Consider the following 23,758-nt stretch of genomic DNA (forward strand, 5'->3'; position numbering starts at 1 on the left):
ACGACCCTAGACCACTGCTACAAAATCTCCAGAAATGCACTGACACACCATGTTGTACAACCCTAGACCACTGCTACAAAATCTCCAGAAATGCACTGACATTCCATGTTGTACAACCCTAGACCACTGCTACAAAATCTCCAGAAATGCACTGACACACCATGTCGTACGACCCTAGACCACTGCTACAAAATCTCCAGAAATGCACTGACACACCATGTCGTACGACCCTAGACCACTGCTACAAAATCTCCAGAAATGCACTGACACACCATGTCGTACGACCCTAGACCACTGCTACAAAATCTCCAGAAATGCACTGACACACCATGTCGTACGACCCTAGACCACTGCTACAAAATCTCCAGAAATGCACTGACACACCATGTCGTACAACCCTAGACCACTGCTACAAAATCTCCAGAAATGCACTGACACACCATGTTGTACAACCCTAGACCACTGCTACAAAATCTCCAGAAATGCACTGACACACCATGTTGTACAACCCTAGACCACTGCTACAAAATCTCCAGAAATGCACTGACACACCATGTCGTACGACCCTAGACCACTGCTACAAAATCTCCAGAAATGCACTGACACACCATGTCATACAACCCTAGACCACTGCTACAAAATCTCCAGAAATGCACTGACACACCATGTCGTACGACCCTAGACCACTGCTACAAAATCTCCAGAAATGCACTGACACACCATGTCGTACGACCCTAGACCACTGCTACAAAATCTCCAGAAATGCACTGACACACCATGTCGTACGACCCTAGACCACTGCTACAAAATCTCCAGAAATGCACTGACACACCATGTCATACAACCCTAGACCACTGCTACAAAATCTCCAGAAATGCACTGACACACCATGTCGTACGACCCTAGACCACTGCTACAAAATCTCCAGAAATGCACTGACACACCATGTCGTACGACCCTAGACCACTGCTACAAAATCTCCAGAAATGCACTGACACACCATGTTGTACGACCCTAGACCACTGCTACAAAATCTCCAGAAATGCACTGACACACCATGTCGTACGACCCTAGACCACTGCTACAAAATCTCCAGAAATGCACTGACACACCATGTCATACAACCCTAGACCACTGCTACAAAATCTCCAGAAATGCACTGACACACCATGTCGTACGACCCTAGACCACTGCTACAAAATCTCCAGAAATGCACTGACACACCATGTCATACAACCCTAGACCACTGCTACAAAATCTCCAGAAATGCACTGACACACCATGTCGTACGACCCTAGACCACTGCTACAAAATCTCCAGAAATGCACTGACACACCATGTCGTACGACCCTAGACCACTGCTACAAAATCTCCAGAAATGCACTGACACTCCATGTCGTACAACCCTAGACCACTGCTACAAAATCTCCAGAAATGCACTGACACACCATGTCGTACAACCCTAGACCACTGCTACAAAATCTCCAGAAATGCACTGACACACCATGTCGTACAACCCTAGACCACTGCTACAAAATCTCCAGAAATGCACTGACACACCATGTCGTACAACCCTAGACCACTGCTACAAAATCTCCAGAAATGCACTGACACACCATGTCGTACGACCCTAGACCACTGCTACAAAATCTCCAGAAATGCACTGACACACCATGTCGTACAACCCTAGACCACTGCTACAAAATCTCCAGAAATGCACTGACACACCATGTCGTACGACCCTAGACCACTGCTACAAAATCTCCAGAAATGCACTGACACACCATGTTGTACGACCCTAGACCACTGCTACAAAATCTCCAGAAATGCACTGACACACCATGTCGTACAACCCTAGACCACTGCTACAAAATCTCCAGAAATGCACTGACACACCATGTCGTACGACCCTAGACCACTGCTACAAAATCTCCAGAAATGCACTGACACACCATGTCGTACAACCCTAGACCACTGCTACAAAATCTCCAGAAATGCACTGACACACCATGTCGTACGACCCTAGACCACTGCTACAAAATCTCCAGAAATGCACTGACACACCATGTCGTACAACCCTAGACCACTGCTACAAAATCTCCAGAAATGCACTGACACACCATGTTGTACGACCCTAGACCACTGCTACAAAATCTCCAGAAATGCACTGACACACCATGTCGTACAACCCTAGACCACTGCTACAAAATCTCCAGAAATGCACTGACACACCATGTCGTACGACCCTAGACCACTGCTACAAAATCTCCAGAAATGCACTGACACACCATGTCGTACGACCCTAGACCACTGCTACAAAATCTCCAGAAATGCACTGACACACCATGTCGTACGACCCTAGACCACTGCTACAAAATCTCCAGAAATGCACTGACACACCATGTCATACAACCCTAGACCACTGCTACAAAATCTCCAGAAATGCACTGACACACCATGTCGTACGACCCTAGACCACTGCTACAAAATCTCCAGAAATGCACTGACACACCATGTCGTACGACCCTAGACCACTGCTACAAAATCTCCAGAAATGCACTGACACACCATGTCGTACAACCCTAGACCACTGCTACAAAATCTCCAGAAATGCACTGACACACCATGTTGTACGACCCTAGACCACTGCTACAAAATCTCCAGAAATGCACTGACACACCATGTTGTACGACCCTAGACCACTGCTACAAAATCTCCAGAAATGCACTGACACACCATGTTGTACGACCCTAGACCACTGCTACAAAATCTCCAGAAATGCACTGACACACCATGTCGTACAACCCTAGACCACTGCTACAAAATCTCCAGAAATGCACTGACACACCATGTCGTACAACCCTAGACCACTGCTACAAAATCTCCAGAAATGCACTGACACTCCATGTTGTACAACCCTAGACCACTGCTACAAAATCTCCAGAAATGCACTGACACACCATGTTGTACAACCCTAGACCACTGCTACAAAATCTCCAGAAATGCACTGACACACCATGTTGTACGACCCTAGACCACTGCTACAAAATCTCCAGAAATGCACTGACACACCATGTTGTACAACCCTAGACCACTGCTACAAAATCTCCAGAAATGCACTGACACACCATGTCGTACGACCCTAGACCACTGCTACAAAATCTTCAGAAATGCACTGACACACCATGTTGTACAACCCTAGACCACTGCTACAAAATCTCCAGAAATGCACTGACACTCCATGTTGTACAACCCTAGACCACTGCTACAAAATCTCCAGAAATGCACTGACACACCATGTTGTACAACCCTAGACCACTGCTACAAAATCTCCAGAAATGCACTGACACACCATGTTGTACAACCCTAGACCACTGCTACAAAATCTCCAGAAATGCACTGACACACCATGTCGTACAACCCTAGACCACTGCTACAAAATCTCCAGAAATGCACTGACACACCATGTTGTACGACCCTAGACCACTGCTACAAAATTTCCAGAAATGCACTGACACACCATGTTGTACAACCCTAGACCACTGCTACAAAATCTCCAGAAATGCACTGACACACCATGTTGTACAACCCTAGACCACTGCTACAAAATCTCCAGAAATGCACTGACACACCATGTTGTACAACCCTAGACCACTGCTACAAAATCTCCAGAAATACACTGACACACCATGTCATACAACCCTAGACCACTGCTACAAAATCTCCAGAAATGCACTGACACTCCATGTTGTACAACCCTAGACCACTGCTACAAAATCTCCAGAAATGCACTGACACACCATGTCGTACAACCCTAGACCACTGCTACAAAATCTCCAGAAATGCACTGACACACCATGTTGTACAACCCTAGACCACTGCTACAAAATCTCCAGAAATGCACTGACACACCATGTTGTACAACCCTAGACCACTGCTACAAAATCTCCAGAAATGCACTGACACACCATGTTGTACAACCCTAGACCACTGCTACAAAATCTCCAGAAATGCACTGACACACCATGTCATACAACCCTAGACCACTGCTACAAAATCTCCAGAAATGCACTGACACTCCATGTTGTACAACCCTAGACCACTGCTACAAAATCTCCAGAAATGCACTGACACACCATGTCGTACAACCCTAGACCACTGCTACAAAATCTCCAGAAATGCACTGACACACCATGTTGTACAACCCTAGACCACTGCTACAAAATCTCCAGAAATGCACTGACACACCATGTCGTACGACCCTAGACCACTGCTACAAAATCTCCAGAAATGCACTGACACACCATGTCGTACAACCCTAGACCACTGCTACAAAATCTCCAGAAATGCACTGACACACCATGTCGTACGACCCTAGACCACTGCTACAAAATCTCCAGAAATGCACTGACACACCATGTCGTACAACCCTAGACCACTGCTACAAAATCTCCAGAAATGCACTGACACACCATGTTGTACAACCCTAGACCACTGCTACAAAATCTCCAGAAATGCACTGACACACCATGTTGTACGACCCTAGACCACTGCTACAAAATCTCCAGAAATGCACTGACACACCATGTCGTACGACCCTAGACCACTGCTACAAAATCTCCAGAAATGCACTGACACACCATGTTGTACAACCCTAGACCACTGCTACAAAATCTCCAGAAATGCACTGACACACCATGTTGTACAACCCTAGACCACTGCTACAAAATCTCCAGAAATGCACTGACACACCATGTCGTACGACCCTAGACCACTGCTACAAAATCTCCAGAAATGCACTGACACACCATGTCGTACAACCCTAGACCACTGCTACAAAATCTCCAGAAATGCACTGACACACCATGTTGTACAACCCTAGACCACTGCTACAAAATCTCCAGAAATGCACTGACACACCATGTTGTACGACCCTAGACCACTGCTACAAAATCTCCAGAAATGCACTGACACACCATGTCGTACGACCCTAGACCACTGCTACAAAATCTCCAGAAATGCACTGACACACCATGTTGTACAACCCTAGACCACTGCTACAAAATCTCCAGAAATGCACTGACACACCATGTCGTACAACCCTAGACCACTGCTACAAAATCTCCAGAAATGCACTGACACACCATGTCGTACAACCCTAGACCACTGCTACAAAATCTCCAGAAATGCACTGACACACCATGTCGTACAACCCTAGACCACTGCTACAAAATCTCCAGAAATGCACTGACATTCCATGTTGTACAACCCTAGACCACTGCTACAAAATCTCCAGAAATGCACTGACACACCATGTTGTACGACCCTAGACCACTGCTACAAAATCTCCAGAAATGCACTGACACACCATGTTGTACGACCCTAGACCACTGCTACAAAATCTCCAGAAATGCACTGACACTCCATGTTGTACAACCCTAGACCACTGCTACAAAATCTCCAGAAATGCACTGACACACCATGTTGTACGACCCTAGACCACTGCTACAAAATCTCCAGAAATGCACTGACACTCCATGTTGTACAACCCTAGACCACTGCTACAAAATCTCCAGAAATGCACTGACACACCATGTCGTACGACCCTAGACCACTGCTACAAAATCTCCAGAAATGCACTGACACACCATGTCGTACGACCCTAGACCACTGCTACAAAATCTCCAGAAATGCACTGACACACCATGTTGTACGACCCTAGACCACTGCTACAAAATCTCCAGAAATGCACTGACACACCATGTCGTACGACCCTAGACCACTGCTACAAAATCTCCAGAAATGCACTGACACACCATGTTGTACAACCCTAGACCACTGCTACAAAATCTCCAGAAATGCACTGACACACCATGTCGTACGACCCTAGACCACTGCTACAAAATCTCCAGAAATGCACTGACACACCATGTCGTACGACCCTAGACCACTGCTACAAAATCTCCAGAAATGCACTGACACACCATGTCGTACAACCCTAGACCACTGCTACAAAATTTCCAGAAATGCACTGACACACCATGTTGTACGACCCTAGACCACTGCTACAAAATCTCCAGAAATGCACTGACACACCATGTTGTACGACCCTAGACCACTGCTACAAAATCTCCAGAAATGCACTGACACACCATGTCGTACAACCCTAGACCACTGCTACAAAATCTCCAGAAATGCACTGACACACCATGTCGTACGACCCTAGACCACTGCTACAAAATCTCCAGAAATGCACTGACACACCATGTCGTACGACCCTAGACCACTGCTACAAAATCTCCAGAAATGCACTGACACACCATGTTGTACGACCCTAGACCACTGCTACAAAATCTCCAGAAATGCACTGACACACCATGTCGTACGACCCTAGACCACTGCTACAAAATCTCCAGAAATGCACTGACACACCATGTCGTACAACCCTAGACCACTGCTACAAAATCTCCAGAAATGCACTGACACACCATGTCGTACGACCCTAGACCACTGCTACAAAATCTCCAGAAATGCACTGACACACCATGTTGTACGACCCTAGACCACTGCTACAAAATCTCCAGAAATGCACTGACACACCATGTCGTACAACCCTAGACCACTGCTACAAAATCTCCAGAAATGCACTGACACACCATGTCGTACGACCCTAGACCACTGCTACAAAATCTCCAGAAATGCACTGACACACCATGTTGTACGACCCTAGACCACTGCTACAAAATCTCCAGAAATGCACTGACACACCATGTCGTACAACCCTAGACCACTGCTACAAAATCTCCAGAAATGCACTGACACACCATGTCGTACAACCCTAGACCACTGCTACAAAATCTCCAGAAATGCACTGACACACAATGTCATACGACCCTAGACCACTGCTACAAAATCTCCAGAAATGCACTGACACACCATGTCGTACGACCCTAGACCACTGCTACAAAATCTCCAGAAATGCACTGACACACCATGTTGTACGACCCTAGACCACTGCTACAAAATCTCCAGAAATGCACTGACACACCATGTCGTACGACCCTAGACCACTGCTACAAAATCTCCAGAAATGCACTGACACACCATGTCGTACGACCCTAGACCACTGCTACAAAATCTCCAGAAATGCACTGACACACCATGTCGTACAACCCTAGACCACTGCTACAAAATCTCCAGAAATGCACTGACACACCATGTCGTACGACCCTAGACCACTGCTACAAAATCTCCAGAAATGCACTGACACACCATGTCGTACGACCCTAGACCACTGCTACAAAATCTCCAGAAATGCACTGACACACCATGTTGTACGACCCTAGACCACTGCTACAAAATCTCCAGAAATGCACTGACACACCATGTCGTACGACCCTAGACCACTGCTACAAAATCTCCAGAAATGCACTGACACACCATGTCGTACGACCCTAGACCACTGCTACAAAATCTCCAGAAATGCACTGACACTCCATGTCGTACGACCCTAGACCACTGCTACAAAATCTCCAGAAATGCACTGACACACCATGTCGTACGACCCTAGACCACTGCTACAAAATCTCCAGAAATGCACTGACACACCATGTCGTACGACCCTAGACCACTGCTACAAAATCTCCAGAAATGCACTGACACACCATGTCGTACAACCCTAGACCACTGCTACAAAATCTCCAGAAATGCACTGACACACCATGTTGTACAACCCTAGACCACTGCTACAAAATCTCCAGAAATGCACTGACACACCATGTCGTACAACCCTAGACCACTGCTACAAAATCTCCAGAAATGCACTGACACACCATGTCGTACAACCCTAGACCACTGCTACAAAATCTCCAGAAATGCACTGACACACCATGTTGTACAACCCTAGACCACTGCTACAAAATCTCCAGAAATGCACTGACACACCATGTCGTACGACCCTAGACCACTGCTACAAAATCTCCAGAAATGCACTGACACTCCATGTTGTACGACCCTAGACCACTGCTACAAAATCTCCAGAAATGCACTGACACACCATGTCGTACGACCCTAGACCACTGCTACAAAATCTCCAGAAATGCACTGACACACCATGTCATACAACCCTAGACCACTGCTACAAAATCTCCAGAAATGCACTGACACACCATGTTGTACGACCCTAGACCACTGCTACAAAATCTCCAGAAATGCACTGACACACCATGTTGTACAACCCTAGACCACTGCTACAAAATCTCCAGAAATGCACTGACACACCATGTCGTACGACCCTAGACCACTGCTACAAAATCTCCAGAAATGCACTGACACACCATGTCGTACGACCCTAGACCACTGCTACAAAATCTCCAGAAATGCACTGACACACCATGTCATACAACCCTAGACCACTGCTACAAAATCTCCAGAAATGCACTGACACACCATGTTGTACGACCCTAGACCACTGCTACAAAATCTCCAGAAATGCACTGACACACCATGTCGTACAACCCTAGACCACTGCTACAAAATCTCCAGAAATGCACTGACACACCATGTCATACAACCCTAGACCACTGCTACAAAATCTCCAGAAATGCACTGACACACCATGTTGTACAACCCTAGACCACTGCTACAAAATCTCCAGAAATGCACTGACACACCATGTCGTACGACCCTAGACCACTGCTACAAAATCTCCAGAAATGCACTGACACTCCATGTTGTACAACCCTAGACCACTGACACACCATGTTGTACAACCCTAGACCACTGACACACCATGTCGTACAACCCTAGACCACTGCTACAAAATGTCGGAGCACTGTACCTTATTTTTAATTTCATCTCTCAGGCTCTGGAACTCTTGTCTTGCTTCATTCTCCCTTTCAGAAAAATTCTGATCCATAGCAAACATGATGTCCTGTAAGTCATTCATTTCCCTCTTGAACTGTTCAATGATCAAAGCTCTTTCTGAGTCAAACTCATTTTTCAGTATATCTAGTTCTTCAGTGTATTCCTTCTGCAGGATGTCTAATCTTTGTCTCTGTAAATCTAATGGTACACATATCATATTAATTTCATGTTTAGCACAGGCATAGTACAAAAGCAAATAGATAATGGCCACTGCTTTGGATTTACATCTGGCTACCTTAGTGTAAACATTTTTGAATACAAAGTAATTTTAACAAGTCTATTAGATATATTCCAAAGTTTTGGTTTTCAAATTTACTACCTTCAGAGCACTTAGGCTCAAGCAATACATGTCAAATGTTATCGTATAGAAATATAGAATTAGCCGATTCAGTTCAACACAACAGTGCAAGTGCCAGAGTATTTGACTTTCTCCAAGCCTTGAATTATTTTTACCGAGGGTCCAGAATCAGTCACAGGTGACATTTAACACCTGAATCCAAGTTATTATGCATTTTTTTCAAATATGCTATATTACTAATAGATTTGCTTTTTATTTATTTATATATGTTATATAATAACATTTCCTCAAGCCAAAAATTTGATAAATAGCCATGGAAATGCTGCCAAACTTAAAAATGTAGGCCTGCTCTCGTGCACAATGATGTGAAGGAGCTGTACAGGCACTTCTGTGAAACATTCATCGAGAGAATCACTTGAATAGGAATAGCAATGTAATTCTGTCAAACCCATTCTAATATACCGGTATAGCAGAAAATGAAGCAAAACAAACACTCTCTGGTTAAGTGAGGTCATAATGATAGTCTTTCTTTTTTTGAGTATAACTATAGATATTCAAGCGTTCACTGCACGTGCACGTTAAGAATACAATAATATGCAAATTTACTTGTGCCAGAGACTGATTCAGTATGTTCAGTCTATGTTTGGGTATTTGAAAAAATAATTATGTTGACTGAAATCACTCACCTATTAAACTATCAACATTCTGTAGATGGCTCCTTAGTGCCATAGAATATTGCTCCTCAGCTTCTGATAAGTCTTTAGCTAGAGACTTAATAACGCTGTCTTTTCTGTCTACAACTCTCTCAAATGTTTGACTTAAAATTTCTATATCTCTCTTCAGTTCCTTTGACTTTGCTGTTCTCATTATAGTACGCCATTGGTTGTTAAGTTTATTGGAGTTGAACCGAGCATTTCTTTCTTCCTTGGCTAGTTTATCCTGAAGAAAACATTTTAGTTATTAGATATTTCTTTTTGTGGGATGCTAAGTAGTTTGTGCCAGATAAAGAACATAACATGTCATAGCTGTAATTGTGACATTGTGTCTCTTAACATCCATGTATGTAATGTAAAATGACCAATGCATTGTCAAGAACAGGCAAAAACTTCATTTTCAGTGTATTTTTGACCGAAAATAGTCTTTTTACCTAGAAATATCCCTCAATGTGCATGAATCATAAAGAAACTTGTTGGCTGAGCTGCTTGCAGGTAACACTAAATAATTCGTCGTGAAAATTGTGCTCAAATCAGATCATGTGACATGGATGGACAGACTAACATAACCAAATCCATGAGTATGTATGTGTCCACTGATGTGGACTACAGGTAGCAAGCAAATAAGATTATTTGCCAATTTGTGTAAAAATAAATAATTTTCAGCTCATTTCCATAAAAAATACTTCCAACATAGCTGATGTGTTAGTTAATACAGATGTGTGATTTGAGGTAGGTTTCTGAAGTCTAAACTGTAAACAGACACTGGATGATTTTGATTTCATTATATTTGTACACACATTTTGTGGATTGACTTGATTTTGAGGGATCTCATTCGATTATGCTCCCAAACAAAGTGATGGAAAGAAACTTACCTTTAAAAATTGAGTTAACATATCTTCTTTCTTTTTCTTCATTTCTTCCTCTGCCAACAATTTCTGTTCTAAATACAAAACTCTCTCCTCTTCAGTCATTTTAGCTAATTTACCCTTCTTCCCTGACTTCTTACCTCCCTTTTTCTTCTTTGGAGCCATGACTACAATAAAATGAACTATTATTGTAACAATTGCTAGAATATTGGGAAAGACACAAAATGGTACATATATTGTATAATAAAGCTCACAAAAACAGGTTAGGGTAATTAATGATTTACAAATCCATTGAATCAACAAATTACAAATGATGGCTCAACTAATCCAATTATCCAAGATATAATGTGGATCACCAATACTTCCAAAACTATTTTTCATTGTCACCGCCATATTGTTCTAGGCACCAAAACAGCAACAATGCCCGCAATGTTGCTGACTGGTTTGCAATACGCTTCCCTAATTAGAACTGGTTCAATCAAAACATTTTTACGAGTGTGCACCCGTTGGCTAAATGCACACATTTACTAGTGTTATGCCAAGTACCAGACACAGTAGCAACTGCCCTGACATGTGAGACTGTACATTTTGTTTGTTTGAACACTTTTGCCATTTTCATACAGCAATTTATTATATACCCTATATATAAAACATGTTCTTGAAATTCAGTCCCTCACCCCCTTGGCTATAATTGCCGATTTTTCATTGAGTGATTCACATCGCCAATTTTGGTTTCCAGGGCATCTCTAATAAATAACCTATCTAACTGCTAGACTAAATTAATGATATTATCAAAAAATCACAGAAGATTTGGCGAAAAATCTGTCATTTTTGGCATTGACGTATTTTTGTTTGGAAACGCAAGGATGATAAGACTCAATTTTCAAGGATTCAGGTTGTTTGGATTGAACTGAAATAACAACGTTTTTTAGTGAATATAGAATATGTTCTGTTTCAATAAAGGCTTTTGATATGCCAATTGAATAATTTTAACAATTTCTTACTGAAGCGTCTCCTGTATGACACTGTAAAAAATACACATTCGCTCAAGGGTTTTAGGAGAGTCAGAATAGAAGCAAATAGATGGAAATATCAGTTACATCACTCATGATAATTTGATTGCTGGCCGAGATAGCTGTATTTAGTGTTCATTTTGATGTAATGTGTCTAAACTTGCGATTCTCAATTTCTATGTGTAAAATTATATCGCTGCTATGGACGGCGATGGTTGACAGATGTTGTGGTTCTGCAGCTCTCTTGGCACGAGCAACTGACTTTTTAGCTTTCTTTTTCTACTATTCTGCCGTTTACTTGGTTACATTTTGTATATACCAGTCAGACACTGATAGTAAGTAAGTACATGTACTGTAAGTAAACAGGCCAAGACATCTGAAGACTCTGAAGCCCTGAAGATCGCGTCATCATACAGCATTAATGAACAAAATTTACATTACAATCTTATGCATCCAAACAATCCGATATTTATGCTGGAGAACAAAGTATTCAGGTACTGGCTACGATATACTGCAAAGTAGAAATAATATACTAATTGTTGTTGATTTTTAAACAAAATTTCCAAGAACACAAAACAAACCACTCTCAACAATTGACAAAACAAAACAAAAAACTGCTGAGTACACTACACAGTAGTCAAATCAGTAAGAAAAAGATACTATGGACTTCATGGTAAATGTAACTACAAAATAAATATCAGTGAATACAATATTTCAAAAAAAAATCCTGCAGACTCTATGTACAAGTTGACAACCTCTAATATTTCAAAACTGCCAGTTGTGAATTTTAAATCCCATTAGGATTTCTACATAAAGTTACACAGATCGAAAAAAAATGCATCATTAGACAAGGAAAATAATGCTTTCTTTTGTCCAGGTTATTTAATGAATTCTCTTATTTTATGGGCATTTTTTTTGTTAGTGTACATGTATGCTTTGAAAATATATACACACATTAAAATTATCCAAACTTCAAATGTAATCAAAATATCATAGTACAAATGCAAAGTCAAACAAAATTATCAAAAAGATTTTGGATTTGTTGAAAAAAATAGCCAAATTGCTGTGACACTGTCTAATTGGTGGTGGGAATTACCAAGCCAGTTTATAAAATTGTGAACAAAAGTTTTCATAAATGTTACTGACCGCAACAAGCAACCATCGCAAAGTATCTTATACAATTGGATATATACATTGAAAGGTAATTGCATCTATTATTTATATCCAACATGTCTGAGTTCTTCACTATAGTTTGACACCTTCTGTTGGGGTTGGTTTGACCCAATTTGTTCCAAATGCATGCCTAGCAATGTTGATGTTTTGGTGTTCGGAATAATGTGGAGGTTTAAGTAAATATTACTGTCATCGTACATACTGTCATACACTATTTTGAAACTACATGTATAATAATTATTCTTTTAATAATGTTCAAAACCTCATAGCATGCCTTGCACTGTATGGAATGTATATTAAGTAAATATTACTGTCGTCGAACATACTGTCACAGTTTGATATATGCCATCATTTTGAAACTATTTTTCATATTAATTATTCTTTTAATAATGCTCAAAACCTCATAGCATGCCTTGCACTGTATGGACCACTCACCTACCGCCAGCCTCTTCTTTGCATAGTACACACTGTACTAACCATTGACTAATTCTAAATTATTACACTTGTTTTTATGTAATTAAAACTACCTTCCTATCGTTCCTATTTTTCTGCCAATGCCTGACTATTATCATTAATTAATTATTATTCCTATTTGTAATTTCGTCTGAGATTTCTTGAATCGTGATTCGTTGATTAGCAATTACCCTAAATTATCCTAACCTCACAAAACAGACATGTAACGAATACATCGTTCGCAAAATTTCGTAAATAATGGACTCGGACAATCTTGCACTTTGAGTGAAGGGGTGGCGTAATTAATATTATATAGAATTTATATGTGCTTACCGTTCTATTTATGATGCACCGAAGTCAAAAGGATAAGTCAATGCTGCCAAGAAATTGTAAATAAAAGAATGATATTGAAAACTCCAACACCGGAATCGTCAGTTTTGTTTGTAACTCGTAGCAACCACACAACGCATGCGCACGAATGACCTCGTTCAAAAAGCACATTTCAAATATAATAATACCTGGCTTTGCTGGTAGGTAAAACAAACAATTTCACTTGAAATCAGATATATTTATTGGTAGAATAAAATATATGTTCGGCGATAGTTCTAAAATGTTGTCATTCTACTTGGAACATTGTGCCGTGTACGAGGTGTCCAAGTCAAAGGGCAAGTTATACTTTCTTCAAATGCCGTGAGCTGGCGCTCTAACTTTCCGTTGACCTTTGAGGCGGCGGTTTAACTCAAACGATGAGCAAAGAGACTAGAAAGCGACGTGTCGGCATTGTTGGATTTGGAGAGTTGGGTAGGTGAGACCCGAATCCATCTCGTCATTAAAAGGGTGGTAGTGACGTATACAATGCATGTGATGCAGTGTTTGTTTACATGAAATTCGAACGCGGGCTGCGTGACGACCCCCACCTGGCTTTACTCCGTCCATGTATATAAGACAGTTTCATTGCCAATAGTTTAGGAAAGTTTATTAACATAATTTTACAATGTAATACCTAATAGTTGTTAGTGTTATCTGTTTTAACATTTTATTTTATTTTTAATATCTGTATTTCTTGTTATTGTGTTGTTGTTGTTTCTTGTGTATGATTATTGACCATGGTTAATGCATTTCCAATTAATTAATTTGAGTCAAATAAAATATACTATACTACTATAAACCCTAGACTGGCAAAATCGGTACTTCTTTTTTGTTTTACAATAAGAAATAATTAATTGTTCTTTTAGTCCTTTTAGCATGATCGCGAAAACTAACCTGCCCAATAAAGAAATTTCTTTCGCAGTCACTCTAGTTTTCGCGACCACGTTAAAAGGGCTAAATTGGCAATTTATACTAGTACAAAGTCCCGACTTTGCCAGTCTAATGTGATCCCTGTGATTTGACTTTGCTCAGTCACTTGGATACCACCCATCAAGTTATTTTGACCATGGAGCTAAAATAACACACATTTGTTTTGCCTAAAAGACAAATTGCAAATGTCAAAGTGTGGTGGGAATTTTTTTTTTCTGCAATTATATACAATTCACATTGTTTTCTTTTTTGCTTTTTTTTCACGACAACATCTTTTTTTTTTAACAGGACGCGGCACGACGACTGCTGCTCTTTAATTTAGAATTAAGAAAAAAAAATTCTACTGGGAAAATTACAGAAAAAAACTTGTATTACAGCAAGTCTCAGAAGTATTGGGGCAGCCAATTTGCAAACTCGCTAGCGAATTGGCTAACTGCTTTGGTTTTGACTAAACAGTTGGCTTTCGAATCTCGTCTGTAAACTTCCAATGGTCAAACCCATATTTTTTTTTTTTTTTTTTTTTTTTAGGTCAATATTTGGTGAAAGCAATTCAAAAGAGCGATGACTTAGAACTTGCATTTGTATGGAACAGATCTCCAGAGTTTCTTAAAACACAAATAGATGTCAAGTATATTTTAGATGATCTTAATGAGTTTGCTGAAAGGTAGGTCGGTGCAACATTCCCTACACCATTGAAGAATACAATTTTAAAATAGGAGAAAAACAAAGATTGTCTGAACTGAGAGAAAACATTTTTGAGAGTCTGGGAAACTACCAAAATTTTGTTAACGGTGAAAATTTAGACCTGAAGTCACAGTGGCTTCCATGAAAAGGTGTGAATGCTCTTAAATCACCAAACCACACAAATGATTAAAATTTCAATTGTCAGAATTTTACTCCTACACATTCTATACACAAAATGAACACAAAAAATACTAAGAATTTCATGGTTTTTGCTGTCACTGATTTCTAGATTTAATAATGAGGCTATATTTCACAGAAGTCACTTTGACACCCATTCCAATTAATCCTCTTTGAACTTTTGTTTTACAAAATCATATGATTTAGAAAAAAGGTGGTAGAAAAACTTTATTTTTTTTTTTTCTGTCACCTAAATTTTTTTCAGGATGATACCGCTTTATATTTTTTCTGGTATATTGCCTGCATTGATTTTTCCATGTGTGCCCCCCCCAAGTGTCTAATGATCAATGCCTAATTATGGAGAATGTATTATGCATAAACACCAACCACCATGTGCTTTACAATCAAAAGTATTACAAGGGTATGTTTCTTTATCACCAGGCAATTTAGCGGCGCCACCAAGTGGAGGGTGGAGATAGGGTTCTCCCTACCAGCGTGTGGAGTTTTTGATAATTCTAAGTTGAAGTGGAGCATTCTATGGCTTCCTTAGGGCCAAAATTACAATCAGACAGGTCACAATTGAGGACTGTTGCCACATGTGATCCCTGGTTAATCAGAATTTTATGGTTGCCAGAGGATCTGCTCTCCAGGGTGAGGGGCGCATGGCCATGACATGAGGGCGCTGTTCCCTTATTTAAAAAAATCCCTGATCACCATCTGTTTTGTGTAATTTAATAAAAATCTTAAATTAGGATACAAACACAATAAATATTATTAGGGTTTACAAGTTACATTGTGTATAAACGCCATAACAAATTATTAAAAGACGATCTACTTCATATCAGGAATGTTATTTAACACAAATATCTCAATGTTTTTTTGTAGGGATGCTGATCTAATAGTAGAAGTAGCTCATCCTGTTATTTCTCTGCAGTATGGCGAAAAGTTTCTTCAACATGCTGATTATATGGTATCTCAGTTTAATAATTTCATGCACTTTGTTGTCTCAAACCTATTGGGATGTTATTTCTATTATAAGTTCAATAGTAAATTACTAAGCATTATTATAACAACATGTACATCATCTGAAAAGCTTTGATATAGGTGAATAGAGTAGTGCATATGTCATACACATTGTTTAAAAGGGAATACCTGATGGCCAATTTCGCTAATGTTTGTTTTTGAATATTCTGACTTTTTTTTTTTTTGTCTGCCTTTTATACATGAAGGACACAAAAAACAACATTCCAGAATGAATGTGGAGCCAAAAACCTCGAAAAGTGTAGAACCACTTTTAGGTTTACCTACAAAATTGGCTCTCAGACATTGCTGTATGCGCAACTGTATTCACCCATATTTCAGATGATATATAGCTGTTATAGCATCATGCTTTAATAGTAACTTTTAGAACAAATTTTCATCTCAAACTTTTGAGTGCCAAAATCAACTTTTGTAACCATTCACAAATTCTAAACCCAAATAATTTTTTTCATAATTTTTACAAAATTTTGATTAAGACTGTAGCCAACAGGAAATTATGTTCATTTTGTCCAACATAATTAAAAAGGTTTAGAAAAGAACAGAACAAATTATGACATTCAAAGGGTTTATATTTATTTTATTTCATCAGGTTGGTTCTCCAACAAGTCTTGCTGAACAAGAGGTAGAAAACAAACTCCGAAGTGCAGCAAAGCATCATGGGATGTATATACCCAGTGGTGCATTCTGGGGAGGAAATGATATCAAGAAAATGGCCGACAGAGGAACCTTAAAGGTACAGCAACACTTTAAGTGCAAATTCTTAGTTCATTTTTTTGTCAGTTATGTCTTACTAATTATTGTTTGACTGTCCATTTCACTATCAGATTGTTTAATTAAACTGTGTACTTTGTAGGGTCTGAGAGTGACAATGAAGAAACATCCAAGCAGTTTTAAAGTACTTGGAGAATTGAAAGACAAGAATGATTCAGTGACTGACTCTCTTGTTGTGCTCTATGATGGTAAATGTACTACTTGATTGTCTTTACTCAATTGCTGTAGAATACTTTATTTCCGCTTGGAATTTATTTTCACTGAAGGGATGCTTCAGTGAAAATAAATTCCAAACAAAACACCCAAAAAGCTTTTTCATCGAAAATTAATTCCAGCTAAAATAAAGTATTTCGCAGTATTGAGAAATCAACTGAATCTTACAACATATAAAATTGATGACAATTTAAACCCTAATTTTGTATTCTTGATACATACATCGTGTAATATCTTGATTTATGCCCTTCATGACTTCATTAATAGGTGCATCTGATCCTTGACATGCTCTTAGCTTTTGCCCTTAAATCTATTTCCATTTCAGACTTATGCTCTTTAGAATCGCATCCCTAATATAAAATTGCATTTATTGTATTCTAGATCCTAAAAATATGACTTATTTTGACCATAGACTCACCTGTGTCATTTACTATAGACGAAATATGATACCTGGAGTACAAATTCAATCATTACCATATCAAGTTTGAAAAGTATGACGCTGTGAGTGTAATTAACTACAAATTATGACTTTTTGTATGCATGCACACATTTGGAGTATGCTGCAAAACCATAACGTTTTGCAGTGAATATGCATTATTTGACTAGGGACATTGCACTATTTGTAAATGTGAATGTCATAGCTCAGGAAGGTTTTGATAGGTGGAGATGTCAAAGTCAAGTTCACCTAAAGACACACCATACGACCTCAGGGCTGTATTACCAATTAATCCTTGACTGGAAATGGTATTTTTCACTTCAAAGAAAATTGCGTTTGACTGCATTTGGTGTTATTATGTTATGGTATTAACAAAATCAATCCATGTGTCTTACGAAATGTTAACAATCGATCCATGTGTTTTACGAAACATTAACAATCAATCCATGTGTCTTACGAAACATTAACAATCAATCCTTGTGTCTTACGAAACATTAACAATCAATCCATGCGTCTTACGAAACATTAACAATCAATCCTTGTCTTACGAAACATTAACAATCAATCCATGTGTCTTACGAAACATTAACAATCAATCCATGTGTCTTACGAAACATTAACAATCAATCCTTGTGTCTTACGAAACGTTAACAATCAATCCATGTGTCTTACGAAACGTTAACAATCAATCCTTGTGTCCTACGAAACGTTAACAATCAATCCATGTGTCTTACGAAACGTTAACAATCAATCCATGTGTCTTACGAAACATTAACAATCAATCCTTGTGTCTTACGAAACATTATCAATCCATGTGTCTTACAAAACATTAACAATCAATCCATGTGTCTTACGAAACATTAACAGTCAATCCATGTGTCTTACGAAACATTAACAGTCAATCCATGTGTCTTACGAAACGTTAACAATCAATCCTTGTGTCTTACGAAACGTTAACAATCAATCCATGTGTCTTACAAAACATTAACAATCAATCCATGTGTCTTACAAAACATTAACAATCAATCCATGTGTCTTACAAAACATTAACAATCAAGCCATGTGTCTTACAAAACATTAACAATCAATCCTTGTGTCTTACGAAACATTAACAATCAATCCATGTGTCTTACAAAACATTAACAATCAATCCATGTGTCTTACGAAACATTAACAATCAATCCATGTGAACAGTATGTCCTATGAAAACAATATTTTTATTTCATATTACTGAAATCATCAACGTTTATTACTGAGTAGTTTTTTGAAGTAAATGGTACACTGCACAACTATTTGATAAACAAATCCCTACTGATCATTATATCAATGTGTGCATTTCTTCACAGGTCCAGTGAGACAGGTTTGTTCCTTAGCTCCTAACAATGTCAATACTATGGCAGCTGCGGCCATTGCGGCACACAATCTGGGATTTGACAAAGTCCAGGGATGTTTGGTTTCTGATCCCAGGTAAAATAATCAATATATTTTATACTTTTTAAACATCTTTGACTTTTCAGGGAAAAACAAAACAGCAGTCAATGTTTATTATTGTATCCTTATTTGGCAGAACATTAATAAATTTAATGGTAATGATCATTTTAATCAAAAATGGCTGCTGCTTATTGCTAATGCCATATTTGCTTTATTTAGTAGCTTAAGTGCTATGTAAATGACAGTGCGTCTTTAGCCATGCCTTCCAAAATACATTGACAATTCATATCCACTGTGCGCTATCAGAATGTCTTTGAGAATTCCGGGAGAATTGGTACACCACTGCATCTGATTGGTTAATAACAGCTGACCTACCAGGTCAAAGGACTTTCACTTCTGTTTCTTCCTTGTAATATTGTCACGTATATCAATAAAGACAACTAATTTCACTTTGCCAAAAAGACATAATATTCCCCCTAATCTGACACACGGTGAACTAAAATTGTCATTTGCATTTTTTTCGGGGGGAGGGGGGTTCAACTGAGTCGGGTAAAGGCAAAAGTAGAGATTCAGCAAATATAGTAAGAGGTTAGAGGACAACATTAAAAATGGGATTTCCATGGTAGCAGACCATTCAGAATCTACTGAAGTGACAAATTAGTTAGTTTCACTACATTTCACAGTACCATACTTCCTTAAATGTTTTTTTAACTGAGCAATTCACCCAAAATATTGAACCATATACCTATTATGATATTAGCAGTGGTGATTAAATATTGGGTCTTGATTTGAAAGTAAAATTGCAAAGCAGACTTGATTTAACCCATATGTCAAGTCAATGTGAAAGCACATGGTGCTGACTAGGGTGTTAATTTATAAATGATCAATGTATACAAACAATATTAAAGCGGGAGGGTTGTCACCTGTGCACGCGCAGGATTGAGTCCCAAGGGATGATAACACACGTTAAGAAGGATCAAAGGATCATGGGTAGACACTAGTTTGTAAACAATGATACGCTATGGCCACCTGACACGTGCGTAGGTGACAAATCCCTTGCTTGCTTTCATGAAAATGTAATATTGCATCTCAAGGGAACCAGGTTTATGAAACAACATATGACAAAGCCAGAAAATAAAAACCACATGCTGAAAGTCAAATATATGAGATCTTTGATTGATTGGATATTAACCAATGAGTGACTCCATTTTCTGTTACCAGTTTAACAGATTTTCATATTGTCGAAGTGGATGTGACAGGACCTTGTGATGCACTATTGGCAAAGCCATTCACAGTCAAGACTGTGAGAACAAATCCTTCCAAGGTTGGTCATGTGACTGGTTCTGCAACGTATGCATCATTCCTCAGCAGCATGTTAGGTAGGTTATTGACCTTTAATAGACAACAAATCCTGGTATGTTTTTATATGGGCTACAAACTCACCATTAATGTGAATTTCTTAATCTTATTTCAAAAAATTATAAACTTTTGTCATTGAAGATGAAACAGTTGAAAACACAGTTTACGGTGAGGTTCTTTGTACGTGTATATATTTTAATGCACACAGAAGTGATGATATTTCATGTCAAAATCTATCAACAATGAATTGTTTTAATATTAATCAACAAAATGTAAATTTGTTTGGTTCACCGTCAAAGGGGGGAAAGATAAAATAATATAGCAGCAGTTTCCATAGCCATCAATAAAAACACATTTCCTTGTTAAAAACCAATTAAAATATTGTAAATTTGTTAATACATCAGAAAGTACCTTGTAAGACACAATTTCCAAGAAACAGACAAAACATGCTATTTCCACAGTATTTTATAAGTCAATTTTTTCTGAACCAAGTATGGTCACTCTGTATTTTTAATTCATTTCATTGAAATGTGGAAAATAGAATACTACATGTAATATGCAAAAGTAAAGAAAATGACAATATTTTTACTTTTGTGTAGCATTCTACTTTAACATGTCAAAAATTGATCTACAATATAGCAAATTATTGCTGATTGAGAATGCTAGGATGTGTGACTTTCAGGGGTCATGCATAAGGACTATTTGGTGACCTGGGCATGCTCACAACACTCCCAAGGACACACCACGGCATATATCACCACTAATGTATGAATCTTAATATATGTGCAGAAATTACACATAAGAATTCACTAATAGATTCTGTGAACTGCTTTATTTTTGCAATTGCACGAGTCAGACAAACTGACATTTTCTAGCAGTGAATATTTCATTGAGATCTCTAATACAGCGAGTAACTTCATAAGACATGCACGCTTGCTAAGAACCAGACAAATGGAGTTAATTTTGCATGAAAAATACTGAAATTGTGTTACATGTCATATTTTCCTGGGATTTTTTTGACAAGCATTAAATTAAATGTTTGTCAACATCTAACAGTTTACGCAATGCTAGGATTATAATTTCCGAAAAAAGAAGGGCAAGGCTTTAACAGGTTCAGTATGTTTCATAAACAATAGGTCACCAATTATGCGTTATAAAGCAGTGGTTGTAATCTTCAAATACCATGTAGTCACTTTTCATTGTATGCTAGCAGCAAGCCATAATTTATCTACTGTCAGTGAGATACAACATTTTTAGCAAGAAACATTTCTCTGGGGTTCTGCAACACAAAGTGACTTTTGCAAAATTTTGCCTCAATGAATGCCATAAAAACATGGAAATCATGGAAATTTTCTTGCAGTGAATATTAAATATTAACAAAAACAACTTTATCAGTATTTAACTAAAGTTGAAAACAACAGATGTGTGCTCTCAAATTGCTTGACCTTTTTATAATGCTACAATAACATTGAAATGTAATAATCAAATACCATTTTGATCTATTATTGCCAATTTCATTCTCTTCAGAATTGTTTTTTTTTTTAAATATTCCAGGTGCAAAGGACATGGGTCCGGGTGTTCATCTGTGCTAGCTGTCATGGGCTATCACTAGAGGAAATGTTTCAAAGTCAGCTGTCTGTAGGATGTCAACAAAACATTTTGCAATACAGATAGATGAAATCATTTTATTTATTCATAGAATGATGCTCAATGAAACTTACAAACAGAAGAATATATCCCTAAATATTGTATATCATGGACATTCAACCAATCAGACAATCAATTGTACAAGTTTCTACCCATTGAAGCAAACTATTAAAGGGTGGTGGTCGTGCTGTGCATGTGCGACATTTGTGTTGAAAAACATTGATTTTCCCACAATCCATTTGTAATCTGCGCAACAGCCAAAGTCGCCATTTTTGTTTACGAGACCCATATATCTTGTGCATGTGTGGCGCTACGACTGCCACTCTTTAAGATACAGAATTAAAAAGCCAGTGGTTCTTGAGATAGCATTGGAACAAGATTTGACACAGACGTACATCAGTACAACATTACCTGTCATTTGTGTGTTGCACACGTAGGGGCCAAAAGTGATCATAGAGTTGGGTTAAAAGTACTGAGTGTAAATATCAAAATTGATGGTCGAGTGCTGTTTGTACATCTTTTTCATGCTCTTATTTTGAAATATGTGTAAATTACAAATCTACCTATGCATGAATCAAAACTATTATTACTAATCTAGAGACAAAAAACCTGTGGAGGAATATAAATCCAATAATGTGAACCACAAAAGAGGTATGGTACATATAAACCCAAAATTGCAGTTGTATCGTTAAACATGAACTTTTTTCGAATATATAAACATCTGTAAAATACCTTTTGCTGAATAGACTTGTTTTGTATGGTGTTTTTCACAGATTTTTGACGAGTTGAATGTGAAATACGAGAAAAATGGTATATGCGCTGGATTTTATTTCCACTGAATCACCCCTTTATTGAAAACAAATTATAAGCTAAAAAAAATATTTTACAGTAAAGTAAAAATATAGTATGAATTACTTGTTAGATGAATGCACTTGCGACATAGTTAGGAAACTATTAGATATGCTAATTACCCATTGACTTCTCTTAATGAGTGTCCAACCACTATGACGTCATCACTTATACCGTACATTGTATTGCTATCGTCGTTTCCATGCGCGTCCAATAAATTGAAGAAATAGAGCTCAATAAACTGCAAGAGTACCAAATACTGTGATATTCAAGGTTTTTATCCAAAAAATGAAAATACAGATAGTTTGTTTTGTTGACAGATTTGCCGTCTAAAAATTGTAATGAACCATGGCATTTTTTCTAGTAACTGTTTACAATGCCAGGTGAAACTTGAGCTTGGCAGTACA

At 38.5% G+C, this 23,758-nt stretch overlaps 2 protein-coding genes across 2 annotated transcripts in view; one reads left to right on the plus strand and one right to left on the minus strand.

Moving 5' to 3' along the window:
* Positions 1 to 13,919, minus strand: part of LOC100369421 (dynein regulatory complex subunit 2-like) — a 19,525-nt gene extending 5,606 nt beyond the window's left edge. The window contains exons 1-4 of the mRNA XM_002736451.3: positions 13,778 to 13,919; positions 10,812 to 10,972; positions 9,910 to 10,162; positions 8,840 to 9,063 (exon numbers count right to left, since the gene is read on the minus strand). Of these exons, the coding sequence (XP_002736497.2) occupies positions 8,840 to 9,063; positions 9,910 to 10,162; positions 10,812 to 10,970 (636 nt within the window). The 5' untranslated portion in view covers positions 10,971 to 10,972; positions 13,778 to 13,919. The remainder of the gene's footprint in view (positions 1 to 8,839; positions 9,064 to 9,909; positions 10,163 to 10,811; positions 10,973 to 13,777) is intronic.
* Positions 13,920 to 14,134: 215 nt separating this feature from the next.
* LOC100369721 (aspartate dehydrogenase domain-containing protein-like) lies at positions 14,135 to 23,311 on the plus strand. Its single transcript, XM_002736453.4, has 8 exons — positions 14,135 to 14,245; positions 15,272 to 15,407; positions 16,490 to 16,574; positions 17,235 to 17,378; positions 17,499 to 17,604; positions 19,412 to 19,532; positions 20,718 to 20,875; positions 22,410 to 23,311. The coding sequence occupies exons 1-8, from the start codon at positions 14,191 to 14,193 to the stop codon at positions 22,445 to 22,447; spliced, it is 843 nt and encodes a 280-aa protein (XP_002736499.2). The 5' UTR covers positions 14,135 to 14,190; the 3' UTR covers positions 22,448 to 23,311.
* The last annotated feature ends 447 nt before the right edge of the window (positions 23,312 to 23,758 follow it).

This window comes from Saccoglossus kowalevskii, chromosome 16 (genome assembly GCF_978046115.1).
Source record: "Saccoglossus kowalevskii chromosome 16, keSacKowa6.1, whole genome shotgun sequence".
In the NCBI taxonomy this organism is placed as follows: Eukaryota; Metazoa; Hemichordata; class Enteropneusta; family Harrimaniidae; genus Saccoglossus; species Saccoglossus kowalevskii.